Source organism: Danio rerio, chromosome 17 (genome assembly GCF_049306965.1).
Source record: "Danio rerio strain Tuebingen ecotype United States chromosome 17, GRCz12tu, whole genome shotgun sequence".
Taxonomy (NCBI): Eukaryota; Metazoa; Chordata; class Actinopteri; order Cypriniformes; family Danionidae; genus Danio; species Danio rerio.
Window position 1 is genome coordinate 23844326 of NC_133192.1, and position 25332 is coordinate 23869657.

The 25332-nt window shown below is 34.8% G+C and overlaps 1 protein-coding gene across 36 annotated transcripts in view; it reads left to right on the forward strand.

Annotated features, from left to right (window-relative positions):
- Window positions 1-22186, forward strand: part of slc8a1b (solute carrier family 8 member 1b) — a 200584-nt gene extending 178398 nt beyond the window's left edge. For 21 of the 36 annotated variants that reach the window (XR_012392868.1, XM_073927576.1, XM_073927575.1 and 18 more), the window contains 2 exons: window positions 5979-6254; window positions 17362-22186. Coding sequence is in view for 21 of the 36 variants with exons in the window: in XM_073927576.1 (XP_073783677.1) it covers window positions 5979-6254; window positions 17362-17738 (653 nt within the window). In the remaining 15 variants the exon portion in view is untranslated. 36 annotated transcript variants of the gene reach the window in all.
- The last annotated feature ends 3146 nt before the right edge of the window (window positions 22187-25332 follow it).

Below are 25332 nucleotides of genomic sequence, written 5' to 3' on the forward strand. Positions count from 1 at the left end.
TACAACTAATAAAGTTATAGTTGTTGTCATAGACACTATTCTTGTTGTAAAGATCAATATTTCACTCAAAAATGAAGATTTTCTGTTCAAATATTCACCCTATTTTTCATCTGTTTTCAAAAGAAACCAGAAAGATTCAGAAAATGTGAGTCAGTGGCTGTCGACACTTTTTATATTTTAACAATCTTTGCAATGCTGCAAAAGTCCATGGCACAAAAGCATTAAGGGTGTGTAAGAATCCACTTTGGCTATTTTAAGGATGTCAAGATATGCTCTGCACACTGCGCATGGTCTAACAGGGTTAAGAGTCAGTTGTGTCGCGTCATTGCGCATTTGCTAATTATATGGTGGAAGAGGAAAAACTCAATGGAAAAACTCAATGCTTTACTAGCGAGAAAACGGTTACAAAAAATTAATTTACTTTCTCTTTACTTTTACTGTACTTAACTTCTTTACTTTCTTATACTAAGGAAATCCGTTAATCTACATATTTAATTTAATTTGTTAAGTGTAAAGATTTGTTATGGTTAGGGTTAGTCAAACTATTTCTAAATTTAGTTCTAATGCCAGCAAATGAATATATGAACAATAATAACGAAGTGTGCACAGAAAGGTTGGAGTTATATCCAAATACACATACCATTCTTATGCCCCATATAGTGATGTAGACATATCCAGAACCCAACAGATGGAAAAAACTAACATACATAAATATTAATATAATAAATAATACTGATAATAATAATAATAACATTATACAACTGCAAATTGTCATGAATAAACCAAAAATAGTCCCATGGATATGAAGAAGGCATGGAGGCAGCGTTTTTAATTTTAATGTAGTACATAATAACTTTTGTAACATTTTAATTCTTTAATTTCTTTCATATGTTAAGATATTTGTTTATTTCTGTGCATCCTGTTTGTGATAAGCGTTTAAACCTGCATAGGCGCATAACTATGGTGTTCTGAGGCGAATAACTAAGGTGCTCTTTAGACCTGCTTTTACTTGGTCAATGGCCTATTTTTATACTAATGGTCTATTTTAGTTTTTGGAAATAGCAACGCACCAACAATGCACCTTAACACACCACCTTTTTAGAGCAGAACACCCAAATCTAAGTTGTGCAAATGGATTTGCTATTAAAACTACATGGCATTGGTTTGAAAATAGCAATAAATAGCACCAAACTCATCTTGACTTTATTTCTTCATCTGTTTTTAACAGATCTTTTATGAATCAGAAAACCTCAATGTCAATGGCTGATGACACTTTTAGAGTCAGAAAAACATGTACAGACAAAACAAAAGTAATACATTTGGCTCCTGACAATACATTGATGTCTTAAGGAGTGGAAATAGACATTATTTACAAAATGATTAATTGTAATGTGTCAGGCCAGGTTTGCAATTCGCCACTCGGTGCACATGGCATACGCTTATTATTTTATTGTGTTTTTGTTATTTTTGAATCATAAATTTTCATTCTTAAAAAAGGCAGTCTGACTTGCATTAATATTAAATTCCTAACTGATATCATTAATAGATGACCAGTGGAAAACTTTTTTATCTAACCCCACTGAGGAAAGAACAGATTTTTCCATTACTTTTTATTAGGACACACAGACGCACATGCATACATATACACAAAAGTACACAGATAGAGACAAATAAGCGGAAAAGGTCTGCAGCTAATGGCAGTAAATTGAAGAGTTGCGAGTTTAAAAGCTTTGCTAAATGTCAGCCTCTGCAGCACAGCGAGATGATTTATTTTGAAAGATAAGAAGAGAGTCAACACAGCATGAGCATGACTTTTTGTGTGTGTGTGTGTGTGTGTGTGTGTGTGTGTGTGTGTGTGTGTGTGTGTGTGTGTGTGTGTGTGTGTGTGTGTGTGTGTGTGTGTGTGTGTGTGTGTGTGTGTGTGTGTGTGTGTGTGTGTGTGGAAGTTTACTTATCTATGGATTGGGCAAATAATTGTCCCCACGTGACACAACCTCCCATTTGAGATATCTGGGGACTTCCTTTATTGGGGAAAATGGCTCATAAAGCATTTTATTCTATAAATAATTAATAATAAATAAACAGACAAAAAATAAAAGGGAAGTTGGAAGCAGAAAATAGAAATGTTTTCTTTGCAGCTAACATATATATGTTTTGGTTATAGAAATTTTCGCCCTGCAAGAGCCAAACCAGGTTTTAAAATTTGATCAACTCGAGGTATTAACAAGGAATCTGATCACTATGATGAAGGATACTTTATGTTGGAATTTCAAATAAGCACTTTTTCAAATATTTGCAATTGTGTAGTTTTATTATGTCAAAACAAGATCACCATTTGACTTTCTATTTTGGAAAATATTACACTTAACTGTTTAAAAGGTAGAGGCCAAGTTTCTGTTTTATATAAACAGTTGGTGGACAAATCAAAAGAGTCATTTAATGACAGCCTTCAAGTTTGGCAGTCTGACCTGCAGGCTGATATAACTGAGGACCAGTGGCTAGAAGCTTATCTAAAAGCCTAAACACAGACAACAAGCACTTTTAGATTGCTTCAATATAATTGCTGAGTACACAGTATGTAACTCAACTTAAGTTGCGTCATTTTAACCCAAATTCAACTGATCCATGGTATTAATGCAAGCAAGAGAAGGTAACTTTATTTCATTGTATGTGGGAGTGCTCTAAAGTCAGTTGTTTTTGGGTTAAAATACTGAATATTGTCAAATCATTGGTAAAGTAATTCCTCTTGATCCCAGCTTGTGTATACTGCATATTTGTCCATTGAACTTTGATGTGATCAAATATGAAATATTGCAGTTAATTTTATGTTAGCTGGAAGCCAAACATGTAATTGCATGTTCTTGGAAAAATAAAGACAGTCCTGGTGTTTCTCAGTGGATAAAGGGGATGATGTCTTGCCTTACCTTAGAAAAGATAACATATTTTTTTGAAAAACAAAATTAATCTATTTTGGTTTATTTGGAAAATATTCTAGGACTTTTTGGAAAATCTAGATGGGGACTCTTTTCTTGAACTGATAGAAATTGAAAGTATATAGATTAAACGTGTTATTGCTGTATCATTTATTATTAAATTTTGTATTTATTTAATTTTCTTTTTTCTTTCAAAGTATGTTAAGTTATTTTAAATCAATATTATCTTTGCTGTATTTTTGTTTAATTATGTAATTATTAATATATAATAATATTATATAGTTTTATTATATATTGTATAATTTTATTTTATTTTGTTGCTAAACTAAAAAATTAATGCCTCATAGGTGAATTGAACAACCTAAATTGTCTTTAGTGTATGAGTGTGTGTAAATGAGGTTGTATGGGTGATTCCTAGTACAGGGTTGTGGCTGGAAGGGCCTCTGCTGTAAAACACAGCAGGACTAGTTGGTGGTTTATTCCACTGGGACAACCTCTGAAATAGAGACTAAGCCAAAGGAAAATGAATGAATGAATAATAAAAATAAAAAAAACACATACAATTGCTAAAAAATCAAATATTAAATGTAAATGCAGAGTTAAAATATACATATTTTAATACAGTGGATTTAATGTAACACATTTAAGTTCAGTTTTTCAATATGATGAGTTCAGATGCAAAAACCTTTAAGTGCCATCTGGAATTTTCCTCTACAATGAGCACTTTTCTCAGCCTCTTATGTTTATGTTCAGTTATTTCATGCTAAAAGCAATAAAAATAACCTATTATTTGCCATAAAAGTGAAATTACTGAACATAGGACATAGGAGCCTGAGAAAAATGCTAATATTAAAAGAAATTTCAGGTGGCACTGAGGTTTTTGCATCTGAACTCTTCATATATACATTTAGCATAAATGGGGAGTTTTATTTATTGCATTACATTAGTATTTACAATCCATTTATGTGTTAATGTCTGTTACAGACCTGGAAATCAAATTTCCAACTTAAACCATTGTAAATATTGAATTCATTTGGAGTACTCTCCCTTTTTTGAAAGACCCTTGGTGGTTTATTGTTTTAAAAAATGCACAAACACACTTTCCATTCCACTTTCCACCTTTTTTAGTTTTTATGTGAACTATATTTACCAAACTGTAAGAATGCCAAACTGTTCTTAAGACTTCTATGGGGCATTTTCACCCTTCAGACACTCACAGCATAAAAACCATGCCATTGATCTTATCTATCTGTTTTATTCCAAATATGCTTGTTTATACACATTTATAGCAGTAAAGTAAACATCATCATGACCTTCAAACACTCTTGGACTGTCATAAAAAAGACCAACGAACACCCATGCAGATCAGCTCACATTTGTGACTGAATCTTGAGGATCTTCAAAGCTCAAGTTCTCTCTTATGTAATCTTTCTGATCTGATAGTTTCGAGGATTTTCAGTTTTAAGTACCGAGTGTCTGTATGAGTTTCTTCTCTATCAGTAATCCTTTTAATCACAATGTGCAATCAGGTTTTATGCCAGTGATTAGAATGTGTTAGTAAAACAATGTTTAATTCTGCTGCAGCACTAAATAGATGAGATTTCCAAACATCCCAAAGCATCTAATCTCGGTTTAAAGGAAGAGCCTCACCTGTCAGAGAGCAGTGTGTGAGTTTGTGTAAACTGCTCTCAAGGAAATGCAGCACCAATAGAATAGCAAACAGATTATAGCCTCACTCAACACACATGCATACACATTACACACACACTTACTCACTCAACAACATTGTGTGTGTGTGTGTGTGTGTGTGTGTGTGTGTGTGTGTGTGTGTGTGTGTGTGTGTGTGTGTGTGTGTGTGTGTGTGGTGGGTAGTTAGTTGTCATAAGGCTGTTGTTTGGTTAATAATGTAATCAGTGTGATCACAGGTAAAAGTGTGTTCCTAGGGTCTTATAGGGGGTTTCCTGGATGCTTGCTAGAGAATTGCTCGAGGAGGAGAAAAAATAATTTGCTTTACATTTTACTACAAAAACACTTGGTTTTAACAAAAATAACCCATAGAATTTTACTGATAACCTGTTGTATAAATAAATTAATCAAATTAATCAATAATTACATTATCAATAACACTGGTGGTGCTGTGTTATTAGTATAAAGCGGTCAATACACTATAAAAATAAACAATTACTTTTGGGATAAACTTGTTCAATAAATGTTTGAATTTGTTTCGTTTGTTGATCTCAAAAGAATATATTTTGAAGAATGTTAGGAAGCAGCATTCCAGCTGGTTGTTGGAGACCCCCAAAACAAAATATGGTCTTTTTAATGCATAATAGGGGCTCTTTAAAACACTTCCTTTGTGTTCGACAAAAGAAAGAAACTCAAATGTATTTGGAACCACTTGAGGTTAAGTCCATTTTCATTTTTGGGTGAACTATGCCTTGAATATTCAAAGTAGTGACTCATTCCCTCTTTTGTTTGATTAACATTATTGATCTAATGTAATGTTACACATCTCATTTTTCATCTAACTAGGTGTAGCTAGTATGTGCTAATGTTTCCAGGGGGTTGTTGTGGTATTCTGGACAGTTGCTTAAGTTTTCTTGACATTTTTTCAACAATTTTATGTTAGTTACTATGCATTTGCTAAAGTGTTCTGGATAGAAGTTAGAATAAATGCCTTTAAGTGGCTTCCTAATGAGTTGCTAACATATGCTGATCAAAGGTGTTCTGCCTAGTTGCTAGGCTGTTTTGGTTGTTTTATATTTATTGCTATGCATTTGCTACGGTGTTCAGTATTCTGGATTGCTCCCATGTAGTGGCTCAGGTGCCAGGTGACTTCTTATTAGCTCAACTTTTATATTTTTCTAGATGAACATTGTAATTAATTTCACTTAGGAAAGTAATTGCACATATTTTTAAAAGAACATAATAATTATTATTATTTCCATGGCACAGGATGATTCATGTGGCAGATTGTAACACTCAGGTGTTTATTCACCTTGCATAAGGTCATATTTAATGATTCTCTTTATCATGCTCCTGCAGGTGAGGATGATGATGATGAAGAATGTGGAGAAGAGAAGCTTCCCTCCTGCTTCGATTATGTCATGCATTTCCTAACCGTCTTCTGGAAAGTTCTCTTTGCTTTCGTGCCACCCACCGACTATTGGAACGGTTGGGCGTGTTTCGTGGTGTCAATCATTATGATTGGCGTCCTGACGGCTTTTATCGGTGACCTGGCATCTCATTTCGGCTGCACCATCGGTCTCAAAGACTCAGTCACAGCAGTGGTGTTTGTGGCACTGGGCACTTCAGTACCAGGTGAGAAACATGTACACCTGCCAGTGATTTTTGCATTTCAGCCACCCATATTTATATTTACATACAGTCATTTATCACAGAAAGAGGATGTCCAAGAGCTTGTGCATGCATGTGTGTGAGAATGTGAGTGTGCAGGGCTATGATTATGATATATCATATAATTATGCAGAGTAAAGCTGCTTGCTACAATGCACCCCCATATATTACCTTCATCAGTCATGATAACTGTTATTTAAAACAGGACACACATACCGCATGTACAGAAGACTCTTCCTCTCTCACACACACACACACACACACACACACACACACACACATACACACACACACACACACACACGCATGTTAAATAGATTGAGTCTGCTGGAAGTGCAATGCATGTTCACCATGTTTAGTATTCCAGACACACTGGACTGCTCATCGAGAAAATGCTGAGAGAGCAGAAAGTACAAGCATTCCCATCTTTCTCTCTCTCTCTCTTTCTCTAATTCACTTCTTCTCCCTCTTTACCTCACTCACTTCATTTCTTTCCTTTTCATCCTCCATTTCTCGCCCTTTTGCTCTCCTCATCTCACTGCAGGAACTCATTTCCTTGCATTTGCGTCATGCTTTCCAGTAAAAGTCAGTTTACGTGGACAAAAGAAGATGTTATTTTGATCATCTGTATTTTCTCAAAGTATGCCTAAAGGGATATTTCCCTTTTTTTGTCTGTATACAAGGAATATCAAAGGTCTAAAACACTCTTGATCTTTTCGTCTAAATACAAGGAATATCAGAGGTATCTAAAACACTATTGGACTTTGTTTTGTTTGTTTCACTCAGTACGAAAAGGCCATAAAGGTTTGTAGGCAGGTCAGTCAGTGATGACATTTTCATTTTTAGATAAACAGACTGTTCTCAGATTTTTTATGACCCCAATTTATAATTTAATAGAGGAAGAAACATTAATTAAATATTGATTGAGCACAACTTTTTGTGTAAAAGAGGATTATTGAAAAATTTCAAGCAGTGTCCCATTTTTCATGTTTATTCCCCTCATTTATAGCATTTCATAACTGCATCTTATAAAAAATTGTCTCTATTATTTCTTGCAACAAATCAATTCCCCTGCTATTATCCAACACAGTTTGAGGAAGTTAGTGCTGTCACCATATGCCAGTATTGACTATAACTGTGATACTTCAAAAATGAAATATTGATATAGCCTTTTTATAGGTGTCACAAAAGGCATTTGTTTTTAAAGCTAAAGAAGTATATTCAAATTGTGTGTGTACTTTAACATTAAAGTACATCCTTCAAAAGACTTGTACTCCATTAAATAGTGTGATTTATGATCGATAAAAATTACAAGGTTAGTTTAAAATAAAGTTGTAGATATATTTTAATTATATGCACTTGTCAGCATACAGATGTCTGTTGTACTGTTGTGCTGATGATGAAAGTTATATCATGCACACTGTACACATAGCATAGCAATCATGTTAAAATCAAAGTATTATTTAAACTAAATCCTGATGCTAAAATTGAGTGCTACATGATTTTTTTTATATCCAGTCATAGTCTGTAATGTCAGACATTGCTGTTTGTGGTGCATGAGCTGAAGATGAATGAACAGCACTCCTCAGTAACACTCTGTGCCACAAGGTTAATTAACTCACCCAAACAGATTCTACATGAGATGAATCACATTTATACTAAACATAAACATCATATTACAACTTACATCTGCACACAAAAAGATGCAGATTAAACCCAAGAATTCTTTTAACCCTGGAGGCCTTTAGACGCATTGTACCTCAGCTTAAATTGATTGCTAATATACAGAAAACATTAAACTATAATTATACTTTGGTGGAAAAACTGCAGGATTTGTATGCTGCTTTTTTGTTGCCATATTTATATAATTACAATGCAAATTTATAATTTTGCTAAACCATATTGCACATCAAGCAAAGTTACTGGCCAACTGGCACCATTTCATATACTCGCCAACACTGATTTTCACTTGCAGTTGGTGCTTGGCAAGTGATAATTTTAGTCCCTGAATATAAGGTGAAAAATATACAATCTGTGGTAAGATGCATGTATACATGTTGATGATATACACTGCTTCTTAGCATAAATGAGTACACTGCTCACTGCGTATATTTTCTGTAGGATGCTTTATTATAATATATTTGTGCATATACATTATATTAGTACCTAAGACAAAGCTAGAATTAATCTAAAAAAAAAACTTAAGATTGAAGTAGAAGAATGACTGCACCCAAAGTAATATTTTGGGAAAAAATGTTAAATAAAAATATAAATAAACAGGAAAAATCAAGACAAACCTAAAAAATACAACATTTTGTAGTTTGAAGTTCACCATGTTTCTATAAGAACATGTATACACATGTCCACAGAACATTTTTTTACAAATAAACTAGGATTAAAATATTTGTTTCAATTCTCTGTGATTTTTAGATGTGATTTTTCTAAGTTTAAACCGTTTGTAAAACGGAGCATGTTTGTAATAAAAACAGTAAAATTGATATCTAATTCTTAACCATTATAATCACCATGGTCGCATAGTGTTAGTAAATGCTAGTGTGTGTGTGTGTGCGCGTGCAAACAGCATTTGTGTGAGACTCATCATTTCAGAAAGGCTTGAATAAACTCCACCACAAATACATCAAATGGTATTTTTGATAAAGAGCTGTATTTCAGCTTCATCCAAGTCTGTACCTGTCACTGACTGCTGATTAGCTGAAGTAGTCATATCGCATGATGAGAAGCAGACATGCACGTGAGAATCGTAGGCAGGGAAAAGCAGCTCACTTGGATTTGAAGTCACAGCCTACAAAAACAGCTACACTGTACTCGGACACCAAAATGGGCAGATTCTGGAGGCTATATTAAATAAGCTGATGGGTATTTTAAGCTAAAACTTTACAGATCTATTCTGGAGACACCAAAGGCTTTTCTTACATCTTGTAAAATGGGGTAAATAGGTGCTCTTTATATATGTTTAATAAAAGAGTTTTGTCTAAATGCTCCAAAAGTATTGGCTAAATTCGCTGGGAAATAACTAAAAATTTTCATATTCAAAAGAGGATGTACTCATTTATGCTGAGCACTGTAAGAGTAATTACATTTATGTTTAATTGATCTGCCTAACATAATAAAAGACCCAATTTGACCTTATATTTACAGATGGGTTTTTGTAGGAAGTATTACTAATAAATAAATGATATTTAATTGTATTTATTTATATGGTATTGGTAAAGTCAAAAACTCTGATTCATTTTAACAAATACAGTGATGTACTTACACCCGTTACTGGTAACAGGCCAAAATAGGGTCAATAGTGAGGTAAATGAAGCAAACTTGAAAAATCGTTTCACTGAAAGATTTACAATCGCAACTGATTGTTCTTCTGCTACTTTTGCACTAACTCTGGTCCTGCTTAACAAAAAACATTGTGGTACTTACACTTTGTACTAGAAATAGGTCAAAAAGGTCAAAAGTAATGTAAGTGAAGCAAACTTGAAAAACTGTTCCACTGAATGGTTTACAATCGCCCCCCATTGATTGTTTTTCTGCTGCGTCTGCACAGTTTGACAAAATGACAAATGCTGCACACAAACAGAGCGTTATTGAGCAGTTAGCGAGCGTGTCAATCTGTATACTGAGAGATGAAAGCCAGTATTACTGAGAAAACAACTGAACTTCCAATTAGCCAAACGCACAGACAGAAAGCAGACGAAGGAAGTGTTGCTCACTGATAAGACAACATTCGACAGAGCTTCTGAACTCAAAACAAAGTCCTTAGATTCAGTGCATAGTTTGAGGATCTTATAATTAATTGCTTGATTAATTTAAAATGGAAATGGGTTTGATGATTGACGTACATCTTCTAGATGCGGTTCTGCTAATGTCTTGTAATTATAATGATTTTTTTATTCTAGATTAAATGTTTTTGGCTCACACTGTATTTTACAGAGCAGACATGCATCGAGTGTTTTCCTGAGCCACACTTTATACTTGATAAAGTACTATAGTGTGTACATAATTATTATGCAAGTTGATGCTCTGATCATATTTATTCCCCCAAGCATGTTTTACCATTTCCAAAACTACATCATGCTTAATAACCATTCAGATTAGCATATTTATTAAAGGTGCTGTTTGTAAGTTTTTGACTTTTCTAAATCATAGAAATACCATAATATGATTGGAGTTATTTAAGAAACATGCTAACTAAGCATTCCTGTGTATATCTGAAAAACAATGCGTAAGTCAGTTATTCTGCTTTGAAAATATGTGTTGTGTGCCAGAACGCCTGTCTATGTTTTGGTCCCTTTAACCTATCCAATGCCAGTTTAGCCAATTATATTCCAGCACCCCAGGTTGCCTGGGTGGAGTTCCACATAAGGTTCTTATTAATTAGCAAATAATATAAATATTACGAACGTAAACCTTAGGTGAGCAGATTACATTGTAACCCTATGTATTAACAACATGCTGCGTGACGAGATTTGCAGTGAAAATCAATTTGGCTATTTGAACAAGACAAAACATGACAGAAATTTAAATACAGCCATTCAGAATCCCAGAATAGTGCACTCACTGCATTCCAACAAAATGGTAAAGTTAATAATCTAGTTAATACATATTAAACCTTTTTAACATTATTAAATGTACATGTTGAATCACTGATGTTTGTTGGTGTGCACTGAATCAGATCAATTTCTAATTATTATTTTATTTTCAAGATCTGAGGTCAACTATCTGCTGCTGCTTTCAGTTGTGTCATGTAAAAAACTGACATTATTAGCATTTAACACTGAATAAAACACATCAGGTGTACCTGAGGTGATCATTGTCAGTTTTCTGTTGTTCAGTTGCAAGAAATAGAAGCCCTTCATAAATTATAAATTTCAGGTTTTTGTTAGAACAAAAGCCCCTTTTAATATGAAAATTATTTCTTCTATCATGTGCTATCTTTTGCTTTTATTTAGAACATAGCTTAAACCAGCCTTTAGACTCCATAGTCAGGCACGCTCCTGGAGTCATCAGAAGAGGGGCAGAGTGAAAATGTTTTGAATCAGGAGTGCAATACATTGTTCAACCACTGGCTGTCACTCACATACTGCACCTTTAAAAAGGTTTTCTTTTACAGGTTTACAGGTGGCTCAAAACAAGACATAACTCGCATTAAAAAGCAATTGCTTTTTTTGCACTTTATCAATTTGTGTCTGTAGATTTCAAAAACATATTCTGAAAATGTTTCATGATTTTATTGTCTTTACTAAGCTGTAAAACACTTTTTACATACGCACTTGCATACGGCAAACTAGACAGTTTAGTCTACTGTAAATTCTCAAAGGTTTTTTAGAAGGACATGTTCATGCATAGTTTGCCTGATTATATACAACCTTTTATTGTACAGATATTTACAAAATTTATGTCAGCATTTTCTCAATTACGTAAAAACCGTCAAGGTTCATAAGACATTTAAATCTAATATATATTTTAAAAATCTACAATAAATTATAGCCTGATTTCTTCATAATTAAACATTGTAGAAAACTTTTAATACACAAAATCATTCAATTGGTAGAATGATGATTAGCTATTTTGTTTACCCGGTCTTAATATTTTTGTGGTTTAGAATTGGTACACTATGCTTGAGACAAAACCATATTGATTTGCATTATAATCATGCACATGATATATACATGTGTATATAAATTTGTGCGTAAATGTAAGCAGTCTGAGGTTTAAAACTGTTTCAAAGTGTGTAACAGTCTGAAAGGCTGATCCGTTAAACTACTCCCAAGTGTCTCTCTGTGATGAAGCTTTGCATTGCACAGACACCCACATTAGCGGCAGTTGTCGTCCACCCGCTGCCAGGCTCTTTGGCAGGACTTTATACCAGACTGGGTGTTACTGAGACTTAACTGAGAATTTCCATGGTAATGCTATGGAAACGGCTCCGTCCATGCTGTTGTTTACAACAATATAACAGGACGGTGATGAATAACGAGAGGGAAAATGTTATTTCACAGATAAGTACTTTACAGTAAACCCAGATTTGACTTTATAATTCTGTGTCTTGAGATGCCGTTTGAGGCAGTTTGGCTCTTTTAAGCCTTTAAATGGCTAATGTTGTTCTCAGATACTTTGTCAGATTCGCATGGAGAGTTTTTACCATTTGCTTTTAGATGGATGTTTTTAATGGAATGGAATTGGATGGAGTTACTATTATTATGAGATGACAGCTTGGAGCTGCTCACATCCAGAAATGATTCATTTCTGTGAAAATGTTCATTGTTGATTCTGTTGGGAATGTTCATGTTGATAAACATGCAAAAACCAAAAAAACACACTGGGCTTGACTATACCTTAATTTCCAGGTATATATCTAGATTTATATGAAGAGTTTAGATGCAAAAACCTGTAAATGCCGTATGATATTTTCTTCTAAAATTAGCATTTTTCTCCGACTCCTGTTTGTAGGCTCAGTAATTTTACGTTTATATTGACAAATATGTTCTTTTTATTGGCTTTAAAGTGAAATAACTGAACATACACAAAGGAAGCTGAGAAAAATGCTTATTTTAGGAGAAAATGTCAGACGGCATTTAGAGGTATATATTCATTTATTTATTTATTCATTCATTCATTCATTTTCTTTTCAGCTTAGTCCCTTTATTAATCTGGGGTGGCCACAGCGGAATGACCCGCCAACTTATCCATCATATGCTTAAGCAACAGATGCCCTTGCAGCTGCAACCCATCACTGGGAAACACTCATACACACACTCATTTACACACATACACTATAGACCATTTAGCTTATTCAATTTACCTAAAGCAAATGTCTTTGGACTGTGGGGGAAACAAGAGCATGCAGACAAGGGGAGAACATGCAAACTCCACACAGAAATGGCAACTGACCCAGCAGAGGCTCGAACCAGCAACTTTCTTGCTGTGAGGCGATTGTGCTACTCACTGCACCACTGTGTACGACAGTTTTAAGGATTTGAGTATTTGTTTGTTTTGTTATATGACGATCTGATTTATTCTGAATTGAAAATAAAATATTGCTAAAATATTAATATAAATGTTTTTTTTTATCTACAGAATTTGACAGTTGTTAAATGTTAAATAACAAAGTCAAATAAATAATAAAATAAAGAATAAATGCTTATACAAAGGATTATCAGTCTGTTAAAAAAATAGCAGTATCAATATTTTTCTTTTTAAAGAGAAAAAAAAAAGTTTTTACTTAAACACTATTTTTATTACTTAAACACAAATTTCAGGGACATTTCCTCCTCAGCATAGAGCAACATAATCTCTTCAAGTATTCTGATGTATTCAAACTGATCTACGATACCTGGTAAACAGTACAAGGGTCCAACACCACTAGTATGAGGAACATCACATGATTTTTGTGCCAACATTCTTCTCACTGTATTAAATTCAGTACCTGTATGTCGTCTGACAGACCGTCTATGACACTACATCTGAAAAAATTATTTTTACTTTCATCAGTTCACATCTTTGGGCTTTGTCAGTGTGTTCCTTGAACAATTTTAACCGATTCAGCATTTTTCAACAATGGAGTTTTACGGGGGCTTCTTGCTGACAGCGGATCTTCCATCAAACATCTTTTGACAGTAACTGTACTTAAAGGTCATTTAAGATCATCTTTGATCTGTCTGGAAGTGATGTTTTGCTGAATCTTTGCCCTTCAGACCATTCTTGATCTGTTTTAACTGTGGTTGCTTGTTCTCATCGGTATATATTTGCTTAAAATGTAGTTGTTTTATTTGTGTTAAAAATGTATCATTTTTAAAAGGAGCCGTACCCTCAAACTCCATTTCTGTCCCTCATTAGAGGATCACCAACTTGAACTAGAATGACTAAATGAGGTAATACAAATTAATATGAATTAGCCACTAAATCAAAAAGTTATGAATTTGCTGCGAGATTGTTGCATGTTTTAGTTTTTTTCTTGCCACTTGAAAGTATTTGAGTTCATTTTTTGATGGGAATCCTATAATTTGCTGCCAATCTTGCATCGGTCACTTTATTTGGTACACCTGTCCAACTTACTCAAATTTCTAATCAGCCAATCACATAGCAGCTTCTCAATGCATTTAGGCATGTAGACACGGTCAAAATGATCTGCTGCAGTTCAAACCAAGCATCGGAATGGGGAAGAAAGGTGATTTAAGTGACTTTGAATGTGGCATGGGTGTTGGTGCCAGACGGGCTGATTTAAGTATTTCAGAAACTGCTGATCTACTGGGATTTTCACGCACAACCATCTCTATGGTTTACGGAGAATGGTCTGAAAAAGAGAAAACATCCATTGAGCGGCGGTTCTGTGGGAGCAAATGCCTTGTTGATGCCAGAGGTCAAAGGAGAATGGGCTACAGCAACAAAAGACCAGATCGGGTGCCACTCCTGTCAACTAAGAACAGGAAACTAAGGCTATAATCCGCTCAGGCTCACCAAAGTTGGACAATAAAATATTGCAGCAACTGCGAGATGCTATTATGTCAATAAGGACCAAAATCTCTGAGGAATATTTTTAGTACCTTGTTGAATCTATGCCACAACGGATTAGGACAGTTCTGAAGGCAAAATTGGGTCCAATCTGATACTAGTAAGGTGTACCTAATAAAGTGGCCAGTGAGTGTGTATGTTTTTCCTTATGCAATCAACGTTTTATTTAAATCACTTTTTCTGAACAATGTTTGAAACAACCTACTTTACATCACAAATGAGAAAGAAATATAGAAAACAGTGACTTTTTCCTTTAAAAAAGAGGACCATCATACAGTAATATCTGTTTTTTCACAGAATAAATGAATTCTCTCATTAAACTTCACACTGCTATTATTTTGAACACAACCATGTCAATGTAATAGCCAATAACTTGGAGCAAGCAACACATGACACAACAAAACTATTGCAACAAAACTACTGACTCTGTTTTATTCTATTACAGTACTACATTTACGAGTGTGTGTGTGTGATTACATCTTCTCTTTGCATGTACTCGTGCGGTACAAATATGTAAACAGGACTGTGCTCATATTATATTGTGTATGTGCAAGAATGCAAGACCTTTAAATGAGGAAAATGGCTCTTTGTGACCACAGGCAGCAAACAGTAATATGAAGATATCCAGAGCGCTTTAGCAGGGTTACGTGTGATGGAGTGCATTAGCATAACCAAAGCGAGAGAGGAAGATTTAAAAAGACAGAGAGCTGGAAAAAGCAGCGTTTGTGCATGTCGGATTATTTAGAGGACAGAAAGCACAATCAGCATCCTCATGATTCCTCATCTGTCTGCAATAGATCAGGCCGTTAGCATGCGGTGAGAAAACACAGTCCTCTGATTCCAGCTCAAATCAGAGGTTAACCAGACTGTTATTGTGAAATTACATTCTGACCAAAAAAGGAGAGATGAGAGAGATGAGAATACCGTGTGAGCATATGCTGGTGTTAGCGCGCTGTAAATAAATAAAAGAATACAATTGATTTTTAGTTATTTTCTACCAGATTTTTTGCTTATTATTATTTTTTCTTATTATTAATGTTATATAATAAATTTTGAAAAATGTAAAGATTAATTACAAATCTCTCTTTTAAATTCATATTTTTAATAGGAAGCTATACAATATTAAATTTGTGCATATACATTAGATTAGTCAGTACTGAATCCAAATCAGAAGATTATCTAACAAAATAACTTATGACAATGGTCCAAAAACTAGTACACCAAAATTTATATCTTAGAGAAAAATATTAAATACAAAATTTAAAAAGAGAAAAAAATCAAGAGGCAAAAAATCTAAAACTTTGAAATTTTGTAGTTTGTAATTGTATTTATTTATTTTTTTGCAATAATTAACTTGATTTTAATTATATTATCTTCAATTTCTAAATATGTTTGGAGTGTAAAATATTATTTTAATAAATGTATCTGTTTAATAAATCTGTTTTGTTTAAATGTACCAAAATACACTGCCTATATTCACTGAGAAATGGATAAAACATTCATTTTCAAAATGGGCTGCACTTGTATAAGATGAGCACTGTATTTGTGATATATTTCATTTATAACATTTTTTGTTGGGTTATTTGTTCTTATTTTAAGCATAAACCACGTGTTCTTGTTAGTTTTTCCTTACTGTACATAATTAAATCTGTAATAAATTCGTAGTATTTTGTTGCCATTTTAGGTGACATTAATATGCTATTGTAGATTTATTAATAGTTTAAATTAATATATTTTTTCTTTTTATAGATTGTTTATATTTATTCTGTTCTTTTTAATAAATAATAAAACTTTTTATAAGCATTTAAATAGTTTCGGATTTAACTTGGCTGGTTTTGTATATTTGATTGTTTTAGTTTTATTTTAGTATCTAATTTTAGTTAATTATTAAATTTAAATTTTTATAAAATTATTTTATCATTATACATTCTATTTTTTTGTTTAATTTAATTGTAATAATATTTTTTTCATTTATTTTTTCAAGAATTTTAGTTTTATTGTTTTTATTAACTTTGGTTTATTGATTTGTCTGTAAATTTTTTATTTTATTTGTTACATTATTAGTTTTTGTTTCATTTATTTAATCCCAATGATATACTATTGAATTATTTGTTTTTTATTTGTATATTTTCAACTTTACTTTAAACAATACAATGCATATTTGTGTATGGTATTATTATTATTTTTTTTTTTTTTTCAAAATATGTATGTATTGTTTGTTCGGTTGTTTGGTTTGGTTGTTTGCTATATTTGTTGTACTTATTTTAATACATCTTGTTGAACAAGAACAAAATATTTAGGAATATCTCTGGCAAATAGCTGAGGAAACATGTTTTTGATTTATTTTATTATCATAACCCTGGATAGTTCAGGTTTTATTTATTTATTGATAGTTAAGATTTTTGTAACTTTTTTGATTATTTGCTTTAAACAAAGTTTGCATTATTAGTATTTTTTATTAATCAATCAAATTAGTCTGTTTATGAGTAATTGTCAGAAATGGTGTACTAATATCTCTCTCCTCTGCCTTCTTTATCATTAGACACATTTGCCAGTAAAGTGGCAGCGATACAGGATCAGTATGCCGATGCATCCATTGGAAACGTGACGGGCAGCAACGCCGTGAACGTGTTCCTGGGCATCGGAGTGGCCTGGTCCATCGCCGCCATCTACCACAACTCAAAGGGCAACGATTTCAGGGTGGAGCCAGGAAACCTGGCCTTCTCCGTCACCCTCTTCACCATCTTCGCCTTCATCTGTGTGGCGGTGCTCATGTACCGGCGCCGGCCCGATATCGGCGGTGAGCTGGGGGGTCCGCGGACTGCGAAAGCGCTGACCACAATGCTCTTCGTCAGCCTTTGGCTCCTCTACATCCTCTTCTCCTCTCTGGAGGCTTACTGCCACATCAAGGGCTTCTAAACATGCACTCACATGCTCACACACACACACACACACACAGAACTACACAGACACACACAAACACATTCATGCATTCTGGGGAAAACTAGCAAGGACTGCAGAGGAAGGCAACAGCGGTGGATGATGGTTTTCCACAGACCATCTTTTCTCCACACATCATTTGTTCATCTTCATCTTCCTCCGCTCAACGACTGCATCTGATTGGACCACAGTGTCCAGACATCAAAATCTAGACTATGAAATTGCTACCTTTAACTACTGTAGATGTGCTTTTTTAACCTAAACCGGTGTAAAAGCCACGTGGGGCCGTGGAATCTGTAAGCCCTCTTCATAGTGCCATGGAACTCTGGGTAATGTGGCTGTGTGTTATAGGTTTGTTATGTTGGAGCGAGCGGTACTGTAATTTTGCTTGGGTGATTTTTTTTTTTTTTTTTTTTCGAGCACACCACTTTGTGTTTACGGTAATGTAATCAAAAGGGGTTAACTCTTCGCACATCATCTTAAACAGCTTTTGTTGTTCTTAAGAGCAGCTGTGTGTGTAACTAGTTCCTGTGAAGGCCAGTTTTTCTGTGCAGTTCAGAAGAGAATAACAATAAGAAGAATGCAGTGCTAATCTCTGCCGGCGCTTAAGCTTTAGAGACCAGAGACGCACTAGTGCAAGACTTTGATTTAAAAGCCTCGATCTGCTGGAAGAGCTCTGGTCGAGGAACATCCTGAATTTTCCATTATGATTATAGCGCACTTCGTTATGGATTAGATTATTAATTTATGCAATTGATGGAGGTCTGTGCCGTGAGATAATCCAGCATGTGACATGCTTTGCCAACATCACATTGAAAGTTTACAATTATGACTGTTACTTTCCGTCCAAACAAATAGACATACTATGGGAAAAATGCAAAACCGGTGGCCATACATTCAGACACAATTTACAGTCTTACACATGCAAGCATGCAAAATTGGTAGTCTTTTGCTTGATAAAGAATACACTGAGTCACTCATCTACGTGGAGTTTACGAGGGCGCGCTTTCCCTCCAAACCTGCTGAGATTGCTTCTTTGTACTTTACAGATTCGCTGCATTCAGAGCTGTATGGTAAATCTCGTAGAGTAGTCACGGTTTTAGACATAGCTTGATTTTAAAAGCAAAAGTTGTAGAACTAACCTGAATTTGATTCTAATTATATTTAGGATAGCATGGTTTAACGCAAACAAAGCCAGCGTAGCTCAGTTTAAATATTGAAAATGCAATTGCAGGATTTTTTACTTCTTTCCCCAGCAAGCATTGTTTGTTTTTAAAAGATGTCTAATAGACATTTAAACATAGTGGTCTTGGCTAAAACGAGGTTAAATTCGGGCTGTCAGTGAAAATCTAATAAACATCTAAGAATAGGCCAAAACTAGACTAGTCGTCAAATAAACCGAAATGAATGACTACACATATAAAGTCTGTCTACTTGACCACTAGTCTAGTTTTGTCCTATTCTCAGATGTCTATTAAATTTTCACTGACAGCCCAAGTTTAGCCTTGTTTTAGCCAAGCTGTCTACTTTTAGATGTCTATTAGACATCTATTTAACACAAAATAGTTTGCTGGGTCCAAAGTTGAATTTCCAGTCTTAATGGGAATCCTCTTAAAAATAAGGGTTCTTCATCGCCATTGATGGTCCTACAGAGAGAGCCGTTATCATCTGTTAAACTTAAAGGTTATTTGAATGTCTTTCAGCTGAGAAACCGATTCTTGGAACCTTTATCTTTAAGAGTAAAACTGAAATCACATTTCTGGACTGAGCACAGCAGATCTGACGTGTAGATATTTTGGACTGCATCTGTTGTGTAGTTTGCACCAAAATTTGCCAAAGGGAAATCTTTCTAACGGAGAACTGAAGTGTGCCACACAGCCCCTGAAGTGGGTTTTGTATTTCGATACTTACATTTTTTACCCACACCAAAAATGTCCTTGCAAGGATAAAGAGGCCTTGGTGACATTTCTTATCGGTGTTTGTACTGAAGGGATCCAGCCTACAGCTCTTTTACTGCATCCGAACACCTTTTCTCATGACGAAAGAGTGTTTTAAAGGGGTTCTAAGTTGGGGTTTGTAGTTGCAGTAGCTTGATTTTGAAGGTGATCGCTTGAAGAGCTCTTTTTTTTTCTTTAGGTTGTTGTGTTTGAGTTTGTTTTACATTTGTAATGAAAGGAATCAACATTGTACCAGCGCCAGGGCCTTTCCACTGGAAGTTAATGATGACCGTCAGTCCCTTATGAAGATGGTCCGCTGTTGCTTGCATATTTTAAGATCCACAAGAAAGACACTACAAAGAATGAAGGAAAAAAACACCATCATCAATAAACAGACCTTTTCCTTAAGTCTAATATTTAACCAATAAACAAAGCTGGAGCGAGTCGGTGAATCCATGTGAATTACAGCCATACCAAGACTCTCGCCAGACCAGACTCTCGCCGTATGTTCTGCTCGTCACACCAAGCGGTGCGTCTCTCCGTACGGGATGATGGAACTCTACATGGTCTCTACGGTTTATACTGTATGTGTATTTGCTTTGGCAGAGCAGAGGTCAGCAGTTGCACATCTGTGCTCTATAAATCAGGGCGTGGCTGCGTCAGAACCACCCCCCTGTGAAGCCTAGCCCCTCCCCTGCCCCGCCCCCTTGTTTGCCATGTCCATATTTGGAATGTTAATGTGATTCGTGTTGACAAATGCATGGATGCTAACCTGTCTGTATATAGTACGCGGAATCCCCTTCATTAACGTAGTCTACCGAGGTTTGAAAGCTGTATAGATATTCAGACTCTTCGTTCGTTCGTTTGATTTTCCGTCCGTAAGTTTCATTTGAATGTGTTTAGGTTTTTTTGGGTTTTTACTTGCACATGTATATTAAAAAGGCAGTATCTGTCGTTTGGTACAGGAGCACATGTACAAACAGTGGAAGCAATATATCAAGATCCGTCGCTTGGTTGTTGCAATGGCTGTATTATTTAACAGTGTGGAATATTCGAAGCGTTCAGGTGTGTGTATGTATATACTGTACAGTAGAATGAAGGCAGACTCTGCCATTATCACAGAGAGAATACAACATATTTATTTGAGACCCTTAAGAACTTCTGAATGACAAATATTGCCTTTTAGATTGATTGTTGCATAGAGCTTTTGTTCTAGTTTCTTTGCTGAGCAGTGTGTGAGTGCATGTGTGTGTGTGTTTGAGCAGTCTGATGTTTGTAAGAATTAAGGGAACGTAGAAATTGTAATATTTCTGCTCCAAAAAAAACAAAAAAACAAGTGAACCATCTGGAAAATGTCTGTAAAACGTTAGAAGAATGTGTGTGTATGTAAAGCGTCAGGGTTTGTCTTACATTCCTAACCCCTCTCTCTCTTCCTCACTGCTCAGATGGACTCTAGCCTTTCAGGGGTTTAATACTAATCTTTGATAATATTATTTCCTCCTCTTCCCGTCTCTCTCTCTCTCTCTCTCCTCTAACTCTCCACTCCAAGGCCTCACTAACATCTTGCATTAATGTGTCCCGTGAAAATCTAGGCTTTATGTTGTAAACAATGGCAGTGTATATGTGTAAAAATGTTCCTGGACAGTGCGTATACGTGTGTAAATGTCTACATTTCACTTATTTATAATGTATAAATTCATAGCATGTATAAAAGGTTTGCAAAAACCACTCGCACTGCAAAAAATACTGTTCCTGACTAGCTGTTTTGTCTAGTTTTCCAGAAAAAGAATACTTTTACACATGAAGGGTTTGTTTTCAAAGAATATCTACAGTATATATATATATATATATATAGACTTTTTTTTTTTTTTTGCTGTTCCTAAAAGCATAATATAAGCCGGTTTATGCTCAAACAAAAGAGATCTACTCATTAGAACATATCCATTACATTATTTTTGCTAGAGAACAAGACAAAATACTTTTGTTTTTCTTTATTTTGCAGTGTAAACATCATGGCAGAAAGCTCTCATGCCAAAGCAGGACTGAATGTATTGTATGTAACGGAATAGCTAATCTAAATGAAGGTTTTATTATATTATCTGTCTTGTACAGATCGAGGGGCTCAAATAATTGTGTGTGCGTGTGTGTACGATCACTGTAAGCTTATGCTGAGAGTCATGTTAATGCAAGTGTGTGTGGCCTTGTGGCATAGTGTGTCTTACACAGTCCTCTTGTCATGGGCTTATTTAAGCTGACTCTGTTCTCTCTCTCTCTCTCTCTCACTGTCTATCGCTTTATTTCTCGCTGTTCTGTTTTGATCGTTAGGTTGTTTTATTTCCGAAATGAATAATTGAATATGAGATTTTTTTGTTTTGATTTTATTTTTATGTTGCACTCAATCTAATAAGATGGACGTCCACTAACTGTGATTGCTCCCCTAGTACACCTCTACACAGGAAATAAAGTTTGGGATATCCTGTTTAGAGCCAACTGGCTGCAGTGTGTCTCCTTTTATGATTTTGGCTCTGAAAATACACACACAATAACAACAACACTGGCAAAGGTGGCATCATTAAAGCTTTGAAATTGACTTGCCAAGCTACTCATAATTTAAAGCAGTAAACTACAGTGTTTAAATATATATATTTAGCGATGCTTCAAGTCTTAATGAAATCAAAATTTTGATTAAAAGCTTATTTTTATATGTATATAATGTTTTTTTTTTTATAAACAATGTACAGTTGAAGTCCCAAATGACTTTTGTTCACTTCTGGGGTCCGTTGTTCGTACCTCGCTTAAATGATCTAAGATGATTTGGCAGATCCTGGATCTTTTAATCTTAATAACTGATCTCTCGCTAATTTGGTTCTTCAAACAAGTTTGCGAATCAGATTAGAATGTCTGGATGAACTGATCTGAGATCGCTGCGTGTGTTGTGAAGGACAGATCTATCGATCCTCGAAATCATGATCAGCAATGCAACGATTGGCTGATGGCACAGCAGCGTAATAACATCATCCGATTAATATTCAATTATCCATGTGAGCAAAATTAGGCTACATCAAATTAGCAGTAAACGGCTTGTTAAATATGACAATCAATAACCTTTCACATTTGTTGTGAGCTGCAGGCTTTACACTTTCATGTGTCAAGAGTATTCATCATGTATTTCAATGCAAATCAATGTATTTATTTCCACATTTAGAAAAGATTTTCTTTATTTTTGTAGCCGTTTTTTTAATCGGTGTAAAGAATAACTGGTTGTTTACAAAAGCATTTTCATATTGGTAAAGGCGTCTGCAACTTTTGTGAAGCATCAAATCACTGGAATATTAACTGTCAAAACATGTTTATGACTGCATAAATGTATTATTGCTTTAAAAAAAAGTCACATATTGTGCATTTCTATTATACACAATTTGTACTAAAGCGATCTAAAAAGTTCATATCAATAAGTTTTCTCTTTGCACCACCAGATGGCAGTCTTTGTACTTTTTCATTTCGAGGGTGCAGATTGCATAAGTTTTATTAATATGTATAACGTTATTTATTTTATTAATGACTATAACTTTATATATGTAGTTAAAAAATATGTACCATTTTCCCAAGTGTATATAACTACTACTGTAAGAAAATATAAGAATTCAGAACGTACTTTCTGTATTATCTTTGCATGAACTGAACCGATCTAATCCTGTTTATATGAATTGAACCTGCTCCCGATCAGGTTTGACCTAGCAGAACTGTTGCTATGACAACAACTCTCGGATCAGCTTTGAAGAACGAAACGATCCTGTATCGTGTCAAATCGTCAACATCCAAATCCAGCTAACTGAGTAATCCACGTACGAAGAACGGACCCCAGGGGTCCGTTCTTCGTACCTCGCTTAAATGATCTAAGATGATTTGGCAGATCCTGGATCTTTTAATCTTGATAACTGATCTCTCGCTAATTTGGTTCTTCAAACGAGTTTGCGAATCAGATTAGAATGTCTGGATAAACTGATCTGAGATCGCTGAAGGACAGATCTATCGATCCTCGAAATCATGATCAGCAATGCAACGATTGGCTGACGGCACAGCAGCGTAATGACATCATCTGATTAATATTCAATTATCCATGTGAGCAAAATTACATCAAATTAGCAGTAAACGGCTTGTTAAATATGACACGCAATAACCTTCCACATTTGTTGTGAGCTGCAATTTCCACTTTCATGTGTCAAGTGTATTCATCATGTATTTCAATGCAAATCAATGTATTTAGTTCCACATTTAGAAAATATTTTCTTTATTATAGTAGCCGTTTTTAAATCGGTGTAAAGAATAACTGGTTGTTTACAAAAGTATTTTCATATTGGTAAAGGCGTCTGCAACTTTTGTGAAGCATCAAATCACCAGCATATAAACTTTCAAGTTTATGACTGCATAAATGTATTATTGCTTTAAAAAGTCACATATTGTGCATTTTTATTATACACAGTTTGTACTAAAGCGATCTAAAAAGTTCATATCAATAAGTTTTCTCTTTGCACCACCAGGTGGCAGTTGTACTTTCATTTCGAGGGTGCAGATTGCATGTTTAATTAATATGTATAACTTAATTTATTTTATTAATGACTATAACTTTATATATATAGTTTAAAAAATATGTACCATTTTCCCAAGTGTATATAACTACTACTGTAAGAAAATATCAGAATTCGGAACATACTTTCTGTATTATCTTTGCTTGAACTGAGCCGATCTAATCCTGTTTATATGATTTGAACCTGCTCCCGATCAGGTTTGACCTAGCAGAACTGTTGCTATGACAACAACTCTCGGATCAGCTTTGAAGAACGAAACGATCCTGGATCGTGTCAAATCGTCAACATCCAAATCCAGCTAACTGAGTAATCCACGTACGAAGAACAGACCCCAGGTCACATGGAGGAAAGTTTGTTTATAAACTAATTTAGAGAGGATCACATGCTTATAATTGACCACAGCTGGTCCCACATTAGCTATCACATATTTTACCAATCAGACGAATCCAAACACATTATACATTACCAGATTTCTTACCTTATGCTAGGTTCAGACTGCATTATTTTATCCCCAATTTTAACTCTCCAACAAATGCCTGAAATCACAGACAAATCGGTGCTTGTTCACGTAAGTAACAATCATGCAGTGTGAACTATTAGACGTGATCTAAGAGAATCACAAATGAGTCATCGACACCTGTGAGATATTAGCATGCTAAATATATGGAGCTATTAGCGATTCAAATCATGCTGTGTAAAATGTGTTCTGATTGAAAATAACATTGGTGATTTTCTACAGCCAGTGAGAGAGCAGCATCCACTACTATGGGTATCTGCAGGTCAGCAGGGAGAAGTTTTTCCATCTATTTGGACCCAAGACTTGGAGGAAAAACTGTAAATTTGGCAGGAGCACCCATGGCTAATTGACATGTCATGAGCAATATTACAACCAGGTCAAAAAAGAAAAAGTTGAGGAGAAATTGCTCATTCCCTTCAAAACCCAGGTGAGCAAAATAAGTATATTTTTTCTACCCAGCTAAAGGCTTCTATCTCATTGTGTAGTTAATAATAAAAGATATACTACATGACCTTGTCTTCTTTCCATGT